The sequence below is a fragment of the Helianthus annuus genome, chromosome 11, assembly GCF_002127325.2.
Source record: "Helianthus annuus cultivar XRQ/B chromosome 11, HanXRQr2.0-SUNRISE, whole genome shotgun sequence".
Classification (NCBI taxonomy): Eukaryota; Viridiplantae; Streptophyta; class Magnoliopsida; order Asterales; family Asteraceae; genus Helianthus; species Helianthus annuus.
In genome coordinates this window covers 7,131,604-7,146,118 of record NC_035443.2, presented here as the reverse complement: position 1 = coordinate 7,146,118, position 14,515 = coordinate 7,131,604, and the positions used below count along the sequence as shown (strand labels likewise).

The 14,515-nt window shown below is 37.3% G+C and overlaps 1 protein-coding gene across 1 annotated transcript; it reads left to right on the top strand.

Annotated features, from left to right (window-relative positions):
• Positions 1–12,302: 12,302 nt before the first annotated feature.
• Positions 12,303–14,240, top strand: LOC110887683 (T-complex protein 1 subunit alpha-like). Its single transcript, XM_022135258.1, has 2 exons — positions 12,303–12,554; positions 13,851–14,240. The coding sequence occupies exons 1-2, from the start codon at positions 12,303–12,305 to the stop codon at positions 14,238–14,240; spliced, it is 642 nt and encodes a 213-aa protein (XP_021990950.1).
• Positions 14,241–14,515: the final 275 nt, after the last annotated feature.

The following is a 14,515-nucleotide window of genomic DNA, read 5'->3' as shown; positions in this document are numbered from 1 at the left end:
TGGCATCCTTCGAGGTATGTATGTATCTTTCGAAAGCTGGATGGTCGACAGATGATCTATCGACCAGTCAGTTTAATCCTTCGACCGTGCAACCTGTGTTTGGTATAAATACCAACACCTTGTCATTTGCAACACAAGAGTGAGAGCACAAGTGTGTGCAAGAGAGTGATAGGAGGTTTGAGTCCTCACCGGGAGAAATCACCACTTGATTTCTCCCTGGATGTATACTTCTTTGGTATTAGTTCGGTTATCATGTAATCGGGCCGACTTGTAATGTTTTACTACCGGATTAATGCAAAGTTGTTTGTTTATCATCTCTATCTTCTTCCATCTATGAACATAATCATGAAAATCACGGATTCGATCCCGAAACCGGGACCTACAATTGGTATCAGAGCCATGGTGCCCGATTTAGTAAAACTAACTGTTTACTAAGTCACATGTGCTCTAGATCTGTGATTTTTGTGGGTTTTTGTTCAAGATGTAAAAATGGTGAAAATGAGAAAAACTCAGATCTGGACCCGAATATCCAGATCTGTGCTAAAACGAGTGTTGGGTTTTATGTTTTTCTCCTATAAATTCAAGTTATCATCATCAAAAATCGTTTACAAGGCATTTCATCAAATCTGCAAATCTGCACAGTTGCCGTGTTCATAATGTTCTTGATATCTTCATACTTCGAAGGATCAGTTATCTGCTCGAAAGATCCAAAAGTATGCTCGAAAGGTCAACAGACTTCGAAGGATCAAATGAAATTTTCGAAGGGTCAAATTAAAAATTCGAAAGGTCATCAGTTCTTTTCGAAAGGTTATCTGTTTGACAACTTCGAATGATCAATTGGTCAACTTGATGTCTGTTCCGAAAGGTCATCCTTTGTTTTGAAGGATCATATATATTTTCGAAGGGTCACCATTACTTCAACAACATCGAAAGATCAACTACTTCGAAAGATATATAGGTAGATTTCGAAGGATAATCAACAACTTCGAAAGAATCGGAAGTTTCGAAGGATCCAGAGAAATATACGGCCAACAGCTCATGCGCTTCAATTAAAGTGACCCAATCACATTTTAGTGACCGCCCATTTGCTAAAACCATGCCAACAGCCCATGTGCTTCAATTTAATCTTTGTGATTCACTGTCCAATGCACCGCCCCTCTAAGAAAATAAGTCTTGTTGATTGGTGTGCACCATCCAAGTGTCCAATAACATTTGATTGTTTGGTGTGCACTTTAGAAAATCACCAAATAAAAATCAAAGCCTACAAACAATTCTTCGGCCCAAATGAAGAGTTTACGGCCCAGTTCACAAATCTGTTATAATTTTTCATTAACTAACATATGAGACAAGCTTGTGACATCACCATGACATCACAATGATGATGTCATGGTGAGGTGTAAACGGGAATGGGTTTGTGGCGCTCCGTGCTTCGCGTGTCGAACTCTGGGGCGCACGACGGAGGAATGTCGTGACGTCGAGCTTGAGCCGGACCTAACCGTATCAAAACCGAGTCGAACCGAGCCGAGTCGCGTCCACACAAGGTGTATCAAACTGAAAATCTAGCGACTAAAGTTATATTTTGCTAGATTTCTCTATTGGGTCCATTTGGTGTGAATTTTGGGCAAATATTAAAAAAAAAAAAAAAAAGGGGATCCATTGGAACAAAGGTTTTTGATGCAGAGTGGGGTCGGGTGTTCGCGAAGATGATTTGAACCGCGCTTCTAATTGTCAACGTCAAAATTCGTATGAATTTGGGAGCGCGCGGGGTGATGCAGCATGATGAAAACAAAGAGATGATGAAAACTTGATGTTTGAAAAATTGTGGGGTAGTCACGGTTACCGATGCAAATGGCAAAAATGGTAACGCGACTATTATGGGCCAAAAACAACACGATATGTTCGCTTCCGCGCATCAGTATTTATGATTGTTACCGGTTATTCGGAAATGTTCGAAAGGATTTTGTTTATTGTCATATTCTCGCATTTGAAGACGAACGTATGAACCTGGAACGTCTATACCGGTCCTAACGAGTTCACAAAGTCTTTGGTCTTTGGGGGGATACAAGTCAGATCCTACGGGGTACCAGGGGACGTTCTTATTCAACTAGTTTATGCAAAGAAGAAAGTCATGTTCGTGAATTTTCGGAACCGAGAACATTCAATGAAGATTGATGACAGTTCCGCTCAGTGGAGGGAATTGGTGAACATTTGACGACAGTTTCTTTGAAGTGGAAAGAATCTGTTAAGGTTTAGAGATCTTACCAAAGAAATGGGGGGATAAAAATTTTCATTTGTTGAATTTCTTCGGTAAAATTTCTAAACGCAATCACAGTTGGTAGAGTTTGTGATTTTCTGGTGATACAAACGGTTCAGCGTGGAATGTTTTGCACAGACGCTTGAAGATCAAGACTTGATGCAGTTGTTAAATAATGGAACCCTTATCAAATGCCGGTTGGAGTATTGGAAGATCAGCGGAAGATCGGTCAATTGAGCCTTTTGAGGAAATTGCACAACACTCAACACGGATACGCGTACTTTGAGGGGGAAATATTATACAATGAGCATCAAGATACTACTTACCTGGATCATCGGTCAAGGGGGAATTTGTCTACACAGAGAAGATGAATACTTGACTGAAGATTGATTGCAGTTGCATTTTCAGCATTCGACAGCAACGGAACAACAAAAGTGGTATACCAACGTTACACACACATAACACATAACCGCCATAATATACCACCGTATGTCACGAACTCGATCAGTTACATCTAGGGAATGTTACACCACATGTGGTGGCTACCCTCCTGGCACCGGGATGTCTAAGATAGCCACCAAATGTCGGGTCCCTTATTTCGCGGCAAAGACAAGCTTGCTGGCCCCTGAGCCTGCGGCAGCAGTCTTGGGACGGGGGCGTGTTTGAGACAATGGACTGTAAACACCAGCTGAGCTGCACTGGATCGCATCCGGATTGCGCTTCAGTCGGTTGCAGGTGTCCAGCTGATAGTAAGAGCACCATAAAGGCAACCATGTAACATGAGCGTAGGGGTGTGCCTATTGGCACACTAAAGTGCCTATTGGCACACCAAACCCTAGCAAAATTAGGGTTTATCTACGCAGCTTATTGGTCAATACGCAGCGTATAGGGTTAACCCTCTACGTTGCGTATTGACCAATACGCTGCGTAGATAAACCATGGATCTCAGTGCCTGATAACCAATCATTGCACAGAAAACAAGGGTCATATACGCTGCGTATAGGTCTATACGCAGCGTATATAAAGGTTTGAAAATGTCTTTTATACCCTTGTGTTGAGGCTATACGAAGCCAGATACAAGGGTAGTTGTGTCATTTTTGTCTTATACGCTGCGTAGGGACCTCTAAGGAGCGTATATAAAGCTCCATTTTTGTATTTTTTATTGTGTATTCCTTTGTTTATTTATAAAAAAAAGAAAATTATTTATAAAAAAACAATATTATTGGTAAATAATACAAATATAAATTATAAAAATAAAAAATAATATAAATATTATGAATTATAAAAATTAAAAAAGAAAATTATTTATAAAAAAAACAATATTATTGGTAAATAATACAAATATATTGTTTTGTTATCGTTTAAATTAAATTATCGTATTCCTGTGTTTATTTATAAAAAAAAAGAAAATTATTTATAAAAAAACAATATTATTCGTAAATAATACAAATATATTATATTGTTATCGTTTAAATTAAATTATCTTATCGTATTGCATCGTATCGCATCGTATCGTATTGCATCATATCGTATCGTATAGTGTATAGTATATAAGTCTCGTATAGAGGCATATACGGATGTAGTATCGTATCGTATAGTGTAGTATAAGTCTCGTATAGGTTTCCTATAGGTCTTGTATATGCATATAGGATTAGATGGGACCTAAACCACACCTATACGATACGATATCACACTTATAGGCTTATACGAGGTTAATATGTGACCTAAACCACACCTATACGATACGATATCACACTTATAGGCTTATACGAGGTCAATACGTGACCTATACGACGCAATACGATACGATATCACACTTATAGGCTTATACGAGGTCAATACGTGACCTGTACTACGTTATACGATACGATATCACACTTATAGGCTTATACGAGGTCAATACGTGACCTATACTACACCTATACGATACGATATCACACTTATAGACTTATACGAGGTCAATACGTAACCTATACGACGCTGTACGATACGATATCACACTTATAGGCTTATACGAGGTCAATACTTGACCTATACTACGTTATACGATACGATATCACACTTATAGGCTTATACGAGGTCAATACGTGACCTATACTACCCCTATACGATACGATATCACACTTATAGGCTTATACGAGGTCAATACATGACCTATACGACGCTATACGATACGATATCACACTTATTGGCTTATACGAGGTCAATATGTGACCTATACTACGTTATACTATACGATATCACACTTATAGGCTTATACGAGGTCAATACGTGACCTATACTACACCTATACGATACGATATCACACTTATAGGCTTATACGAGGTCAATACGTGACCTATACGACGCTATACGATACGATATCACACTTATAGGCTTATACGAAGTCAATACGTGACATATACTACGTTATACGATACAATATCACACTTATAGGCTTATACGACGTCAATACGTGACCTATACTACACCTATACGACACGATATCTCACTTATAGGCTTATACGAGGTCAATACGGGACCTAAACCACACCTATACGATACGATATCACACTTATAAGCTTATACGAGGTCAATAAGGGACCTAATATTTGTATTATTTTTAATTCTTATAATTCATAATATTTGTCTTATTTTTAATAATATTGTTTTTTTAAAAATAAACATGGAAATACCCCAAAATACACATAATTAATTTACTTTTTTTTATAAATAAACAAAGGAATACACAATAAAAAAATACAAAAATGGAGCTTTATATACGCTCCTTAGAGGTCCCTACGCAGCGTATGAGACAAAAATGACACAACTACCCTTGTATTTGGCTTCGTATAGCCTCAACACAAGGGTATAAAAGAAATTTTCAGACCTTTATATACGCTCCTTAGAGGTCTATTCGCAGCGTATTTAAACTTTGTGAAAAAATGATCCCTCAAACCTACCAAAATGACTCAAAAAAATCTAATGGTTTATATACGCTGCTATAGACCTATACGCGCAGCGTATATAACCCTTGTTTTCTGTGCATTGATTGCTGATAAGGCTCTGAAATCCATGGTTTATATACGCTGAGTATAGCTCTATACGCAGCGTATAGAGGTAACCCTATACGCTGCGTATAGGTCAATACGCAGCGTAGGTAAACCTTAAATGTGCAAATAGGCAAACTGGGTGTGTAGATAGTTAGGGCATGAGCGTAGAGAGTTCTCCATTATTTAGGAAGTTTGAAATAACAGAGAATATGGAGTTAATTGGGAATGGGATATGAGGTGATCGGGTGGGTTCCATTTATAGAGGTGATGACATGGATCTTAGCCAAAGTAACAACTTCCTAAATTCAACTTTGAATAAATTTATAACTTAGAAAAGGGTTATCATAGCAGACTTTTTCTTACGGAGGCTGTATAAATCAAAGCTAACATTGTTTCATTTCACATATTGTACCTCAATTGATTATGTTTTATATATGATCAGTTTGATTAGATTAAGCACTTATCATTATAATCAAAGCTAACATTGTTTCATTTCACATACTGTACCTCAACCCACTAACCCATGTAACCTAAACAAGACACTAACATGTGACTATTCCAATTAGTGTATAGCTACTATACACATGCCATTTAACACAAAATGACTGGTAATGACATAATGTGGTTTTTTAACCTAAACCAACTACCAACTAGCTAGAAATGACAAGGTAAATCAAAGTAAAATAAATCATACACGTGTTTTTAACACTAAAATGATCGAGTATGACTTAATGTGGATTTGTATAACCTAAACCAACCCACTAATATACGACAAAGCTTATTAAACTTGTTTGCATAAGAAGCGGTTGCTAATCACCGTTGGATTTCAAAAGAGCTCACAACGGTATTTTTCGTTGCTTTAATTTCCTTTTAAATATTTATTCCTTATTACCAACAACTAGTTCATCGTAAACATCAGGTCAAAAACATGCCTATTTCCGACTAAGCTTTTGGTCGGAATTTGGTCAGAAAACGGTGTTACCGACCAATTTCCGACAAAGTAGCTTTTGTCGGAAAAATCTAGTCGGTAAAGTTTTTCGACAACATTCCGATGATCATTTCCTACATATTTCCGACAAAAACAATGTTAAAAGTTCCAACAAGATTCCGAGTAATTTCTAACAACATTTTTCCGACAACATTCCGATGATCATTTCCTACATGTTTCCGACAAATTCCGACCTATTTTTCCTACTATTTTCTGACCAAAAATTTCCAAATTTTTCCTACAATTTTCCGCCAAAAGAAATTTGATTATAAAATAAATCAATTTTTTCTGCTAAAAAAAGAAAAATTTATAAAAATCTTGTTTAAAACATTAATCTACAACCTAAGATACGATTATCACATTACGTTCAAAAGTTTAAATACAAAATACAACACCGTTATTAAATTATGAGCTTACCCACAAAATATAATACCATTGTCAAATTACAAGTTCCTCACAAAAATACGACACAGTTATCAAACTACAAGTTCAACCACAAGAGATAATAAACTTAAACTAGACAACGGTGAAGAATTGTCGGGACCAAATTTTTCAGTAGCTCGGCTATTTGTCATTGCACTTCCTCTTGTCATTTCTTCTCTCACTTGTTTTTAAGCCTCTTTAACTCTGTTTTGCAACATATCCAAGTAATTAGTTTTGGTCTCTTTTTTGGTAATCTGTATGGCATGATGGGTAGGGCCACCCTTTTTCACCTGAACCCGACCCAATTACCCGAACCAAATAATTGAACCCGGCCTAATATAACCCACCAAAAATTCCTAAAAAGGCTATTTTGCAGCCCAATATAACCCTTTCTCACCTGAACCTAGTCAGGGGGCCCTGACTCGACAGCCCGCCTGATTCAAAGTAAAATGAATAAATCATTTACATAAGAATAGTATATATGTTATGTGTTTTATAACTAATATTGATATATATAATATATATAACTAGCGGGATTCCCCGCGCTACGCGGCGGGAATTTCGAGAGCGTTCAGATATTGTTTTGTCGGAAGCTATCGGTTATTAGGGTACTGGCACATACATTATTTTAATATATGCAATTTTTTATAATTTTTATTTGTTTTCTAAAGTTAGGGTATGAAGTAAAAAAGAGTATATGCTTTTCTATCTCTTATACGTATCTTTTAAATTTATTACATGTGCATCTCATATAAGGTGTCATATAAATAAATGAAATCCTAGTTCGAACCAAGTAACAAAAGTGTGGTTTGTGGTTCGTGACTTAATTAATGTTGCACTACATCCAGAGGCTACCCTCTTGGGACTGGGAAGCCTAAGATAACCACCAAATAAGTTATACTCAACTAATTAAGGTATACAAATAATTGAATAGACAAAAGTTGAACTCTAATCGTTTCATAGATGACAATTCTATACAAAATTAAGTTTTTATCCATTCAAATATCTTAACACCTCACAACATGCATAAAAACTCTTGACACACTCAAAAAATTATTTATTAATTATCATATCAACATACAATAGTACATACATGTATAATAACAATCATAACATACAATTGTACATATATATATAAATACAAAACATACCAACCCAGACAACAGGACGGAAACAATTACAAAGACACGAAAACACAGACAACAACAAAAGTGGCATACTACCGTTACACACACATAACACATAACTACCGTAATATACCACAGTCGGTCGCGAATTCAATCAGTCACATCTAGGGAATGTTACACCACACGCGGTGGCTACCCTCCTAGCACCAGGATGTCTAAGATAGCCACCAAATGTTGGGTCCCTCGTTTCACGGCAAAGACAAGCTTGTTGACCCCTGAGTCTCCGGCAGCAGTCTTGGGACGGGGGAATGTTCGAGACAATGGACTGCAAACACCAGCTGAGCTGCACTGAATCGCATCTAGATTGCGCTTCGGTCTTTTGTAGCTGCCCGGCCGATAGTAGGAGCACCATAAAGGCCACCGTGAAACATGAGCGTAGAGAGTTTTCCATTTTTTAGGAAGTTTGAAATTTTGAGGATATGATGAAGGTGTGAGGTAGGGTGGGTTCCATTTATAGAGGTGATGAAGTGGGAACGGATGTCGATCTGCTGACATGGATATTAGTCGAACTAATTAATATTAATTATTAATATTAATTATTAATATCTATTAATAATACATGGAAATGAACAGTGTTGTAATGCTGGCTATATTATTTGTTGTGCTGGATGTTTAAACCTCATGACACCTTTTTTCTTGGGGTTTTAAACCTCACTCCAGAATCTTCTTTATTTAACACTGATATCTTTCTCTCTCCATCATCTTCTTTACCCAACACCTCTGTTATCTCTCTCATATTTCACCGATGACCGGCGATCTGAGGTGATTTCCGGCGACCTGAGGTGATGTCCGGCCATCTGAGGTGGTGTCGATGAGTACAAATATGTCGTCGCTCCATCTTTCCGTTCCAAACGGCGGCATCTTCAGCGCCGACGACGGTGGACGGTGCCGATGACGGCATCTCCGGTTTCAACCTTGGTTGTTGATTGTTGCGACGGTGACCGATTGCATGTGGTTACTTCTAATTTTTTGTCATTGGTTATTTCTTGGCTGTGATAGTTGCAAACATTTTCCGACAATTGATGAGGTTGGCGTGGCAAGGATGGTGGACGGTAGGTTTTGACCTGCAACCCATCTTGCAGCCATGGTTTTGGAAACTTTGAGCCAAACCCTGGTTTTAAGATCCACGGTGGTTTTGATTTTTGTTGTTAGTTTTTATATTTGGTCGATGATGATAAGTATTATATTATCTGAGACATCTATGAGTCCTGATTTTGGTTGACTTTGTTGTTAAGATTCGTGAATTTCGTAAAACCAAAATCTGGTCGGGTTAGAGGTGGGTCAGACTGAAAAGGGTTTTAGCCGGAAAAAATGGTGGGGTGTTGTTGGCTGGGTTTGTTTTTTTTCTTTACATCTGTAGAAGATGTTTGGTTTTTATTCTTTTTCTTTACATTAAGTTCTTTCCACGGAAATAACTCCTTGCATCTGTACAAGGAGGAATATTTGTAATTTTTCCAAATATTCTTGGGCTTTTCTTCATCGAGGTCTGGGTAGAGACATTTGAGCAGGGTTTGTAAAAGGGTGATTGATTGCGTTTTATTTAGTATGCGGAGGAACCTATTTGGAAAGGGGATCTTGATTTAGTTGTAGTGGAAGGAAAACAATTGAGATTGAGAATTTATGGAACTTCAAGGACACCTTTCTTATTAGTCATTTAGTTTAATATATAATTTTAGTAGAATTTTGATAGACAGGAGGAAATAAATTTCATGTCTTTTACCCAAAGATTCTTTTAAAACTTTTCTTAAAAGTCAAGAATTAAAAGAATGGAATCTTGAACAGATCAATAAAGCACATAAACATGTGAATTGCAAAGATGCAATCTTGAAGTGAGATACAACTCCGAATCCATTGCTGGGTCAAAAAAAAAGTTGGGTTGTGAGTTTTAATGTGATGATTCGATTTAGCGTGATTGTGTTATGCTTGTAATGTAAAACGCATATGGTATCAAACCAAAAATGTTTCGGTTTAGCGTCGCAACGCGCGCGGTGTATAAAACTAGTTACTAATGAATTCTTAATTTCAACTTAAGGCGGCCCATGACCTCTTAATCAAATTTATGATTCATATAATATAATTTTCCATTCTTAGTATTGTTTAAGACTTTTCTTCTGGAGTTCATACTAGAGTCGTTCCCAAGCTACTTAAGATCATCTAGCTAAAAGTTTGTATCGATCCAAGTTTAAACGATCTATGAGTAGTCCCTTTATTCCTTTAACTTTAACAAACAATCTTAAATTCAAGATTGACTGAACTTGTGAGCCTAATCAGGTATTATTAATATAAGTATGATAATGTGTATTATTTATATTAATATTAATGTTAGTTAATGAATATATACGATTATGATGGGCTGCAATGTTTAGGAAGCAATTAAGGACTTAAGGTTCAATGCTCTATAAGTTTGCATGATGTGTGGATGTAATTAATTATGGTCTAATAGGCTTATGAATATTGTTTCAGGATCATTAGAGGAGGCGGGGTGGTGCGTGATGCACCTTCTATCACGCGTGGAACATACAAAAAGTCCACCGCCACACAATATATTAGTTCAACTAGTGATGGTTTGAACGTGATGGATTTCCTTGATATTCTTCACGCGTGAAAAATGGATGGATGTGAGGGGGTGTGGGGGTTTATTGTTAGGTGTTGTGAGTGATGACCATTGCCACTAAAAAAGGTTGTGAGTGATGGAAAAATGGTTGATGACATGGCGGAACTTGATTGGGTGTTGTGAGTGATGAGTGAGTGATGAGTGATGACCACCCCCATCCCCCATACTTGGCTTTTGGTTGAAAACTAACCATCATTCTTGTATAAGGAACAGTGCTTTTTTTTTGGGTTTGACTAGAAAATTTTCAACTGTAATGATATAGATTTTCAAATCAGAGAGAGCTTCTAGGGTTTTGTGATGGACAAACCGAAGTGTGTCTAGAAAGAGAAGACTATATGTATATTCATACTTGCATCTTCCATTTTAGCCCTTGAACTTCTAAACTGCATACATCCAGCTCAAACAGAATCCAGCTTTCAATCTTCATGTTTCTACAACTTTACTAGTGCAACTTTGACCCTTGAACTTTCTATAAGACAAACAGCACTAAACTTTCCAAGTTGGAAATATTAGGCAAACACTTGTCTTCCATTAATCTTGAATTGTATATATTTTTACATTCTTGTATGTTGTATCGATCCCAGGAGATCATGAATTCAATCCATTAATCAAGAACAAAATAACAATCGAACAAAGAACAAGAAGAGAGGAATTAACCCTAATACACAATCATATTAATAAACTGAACAATTTATTCTGATTGTTTCAAAGGTGCAAAAACAAACTGAAACCCTGATCATATTTATACATACTGAAGAGGTGCAATGAATGGACATGTCGCGTGTCGCGTCTGATGTATTTGTGGTGTTGGCGCCATTCTGAGCAGGTACGTCTCTAGGGAGACATCGATCCATCAAATATGTAGGTTACAATCTTTCGCTTAGTCACATCTAGTCCTCGCACTTGTGTACTTAATCTATTTGCATCTTAAACTGACTAATAACTATTTACACTTTTGACCCGTATCTTCTAATCAAGCTTTGATCAAATAGTTAAGGTCAACAGTTAAAACATCTAGTTTGGCAAGCCTTTGGTAATTATTATGAAGATATTTTATCCTTAAACCCGTGTATTACATGGATCTGTCAACATTAAAAGTATTTTCAAAGTATGGAAGTAAACCGGTTTTCAAGTATCTGATTAACCTATTCTTTATATATTTATTATTATAATATAAAATAATAATTTATTTAATAGATGTTTTAAAGAGAAAAGTGCCTGGATAGTCCCTGTGGTTTGCCCAGATTTCACCTATAGTCCATATATTTTTAAAATTACAGTTATAGTCCCCAAGTTTTGCAAATTCGTTCTCGGATAGTCCCTAGCGAGGATGGCGGTTAGTTTTTGGTGTTAAGTGGCTATGAAATGACTAAAATCCCCTTAATATTAAAAAACTAATAAACAAATAAAAGAATATAATTAAATAAAGCCTTATGGCCCCACCCCCACCTCTTCTTCAATGCAACCTGTAACAACCAACTTCCTTCCACACCCTCCCTCATATCACCTCTGACCTCCTCCGCCGTTCCCCACCATCCTTCCACCGTCACCTTTCACCTTTGTTACACACCATCCACTTTTCACCTTCCACTCCAAAGCCCATACCGTTGTACCACCACCACTATTGAATGTAGATGCATTAGTCCAATTGAAAAAGAAAGCAGAAGGGTAAGCTTATTATGATCTGTAAGATAAGATTATTTGCACGAATTGTATGTATAATATGATGGTATTGTAACTAAGTTTGTTGCAGAGTGTTTGTTTTATTTTATAACTTATTTGTTGTGTGTAAGGCATGAATAAAATGGTTATCAACCATCTGGACAAGCTATTTGTGACAAGCGATACTGCAACCATTGTGAACGAGCTTGAGGTTCAGCATCCTGCAGCCAACATTTTGGTATTGGCAGGGAAAGCACAGCAGGAGGAAATTGGTGATGGGGCCAACTTAGTAGTTTCTTTTGCCAGGGAGCTTTTCCAGAGTGCAGAAGAAGTCATTAGGATGGGACTGCATCCCTGTGATATCATCATTGGATACACAAAGGCAATTAATAAGGTTTGTCTTTTTTTTTAACTCTAGGGCTTCGGTGTTGTTGATGGATGAAAGGTTACGGATTTTGGGTGATTAAAGTGTGCAGCGGGTGTGGTGGTGTGTTGTAGCGGCCGACGATTGAAGTGTGCAGCAGGTGTGGGTGATTGAAGTGTACATGGGGTGTGGATTTTAAGGTTTGGTAGAATGGACATGGAGAAGATGAAGATCTGAGGAGAAAGGTAGGTTTGGGTGGAGATGGGATTGGGTTTAAGTTTTATAAAGGGCATTCTTGTCATTTCACACCCACTTAACTGAGAAAACTAACCCCCATCTACGCAAGGGACCATCCGAGAACGAATTTGCAAAACTCGGGAACTATAGTTGTAATTTTAAAAATGTAGGGACTATAAGTGAACTCTGGGCAAACCACAGGGACTATCCGGACACTTTTCTCTGTTTTAAGCATATAGTAAAAAATCTTTTTAAAGAATAAGAATTTGTTATCACATTGACATTTTTTTTTTAAAATTGTTTATTATAAGTAGAATTAGGGGTGTTCAAAGAAATCCAGATCCGAAACCGAATCCGAAATATCCAAAAATTCGTATCCAAAATTTCGGATATTCGAAAGTTCAGATATCCGAAAATCGGATAATCCGAATTTTCGGATTCCAAATCGGATATGGATTTCTAAAATTTTTGGATAATCGGATTATCCGATATCTAAAAAATACTATATGCGTATTATGTTTAGTTTGAAATATAATAAAAATAGTAAATAATCGGATTCAGATGTGGATTTATAAAAGTTCGTTGTTTCTAACGTTGAAAATTTAGAAAATCGAAGTTTTAATCTATGCACGAAACGAATTTTTTGAGTTCTTTTATGAATTCGGATATCCGTTTGGGATATCCAATCTTGAACACCCCTAAGTAGGATTGTTACTAATAACTAATTATATATTATAGGTAAATCAAAAGTAAATGATTAATATCTAACTAAAGAATAAAATATTTATTAGTATTAAGTTGTTAAGGAATTTTTCATTGTTTTGTATTAATTAATTAATAATAATAATAATAATAATAATAATAATAATAATAAAGAATGGAAGGAAAGAAGGTCATGTGGCATTAACTAGACTCATTTATTAGGCCGGAGGGTATGGAGGCGCCACCAGGGCCACCTCAGCCCCTATAGCGCCACCCGGCGCCATCGACCCACACCCACCAATTCAACTAGGGGCGCCATAGGTGGTTTCACCAACACGGTACGTTTTTCGGTCTCATCCTTCTTTTTATGGCTTCTTTTTTTTATAGAAGAGGATTCGACTTGGGTTTCGGGAACGAATTCGGTTTCGCTTGTGTCTTGGGCGGGTATGTTTGGTGGTGGCATGTTTGGCGGAAAAAAAGGGGGTTGAGAATAATACCCGAAATATGGAGGCAGCGGTTGAGTGGTGGGATGAGGAGAAGTTGGTGGCATTGGATAATATCCAAGTTCACCCGTACGCGGGTCTCGGCGATAGCGGCCCTCTTGCTCGTTGTTTTGCAAATTTTGCCAAAACGGATTGGTCGGATCCCATGGGTTGTTTGGGTTGTTGGGAAACATTGTTGGGAAGTTTTAAAAAATATGAAGAGAATTGTATAAAAAGTGAGGTAGAAAGTGAGAGGAATGATTTAAAAAGTGACGTAGAAAGTGGGTATTTATAGTGTTAATTTATAAAAAAAAAAAGTAAATTTTTTTTAAAATTTTTGACCGTTTTCAACGGTCCAAAACATTAATGCACCTCGGTCAATGTGCGTTGCAGCTCGTTACCGTCTCGGCGATGGTTCTATAGCGCCCCGGCATAGCGCCGGGGGTGTGGACGATGGCGGTGATGGGGCGCTATAGTGTGCCAGCTGGGTTGGGTGGCGCCCCCACACCCACACCCTCCAGCCTAACGGAGACAAGGGGGCTTTATCGATGATGGATTGGTTAAATTGGG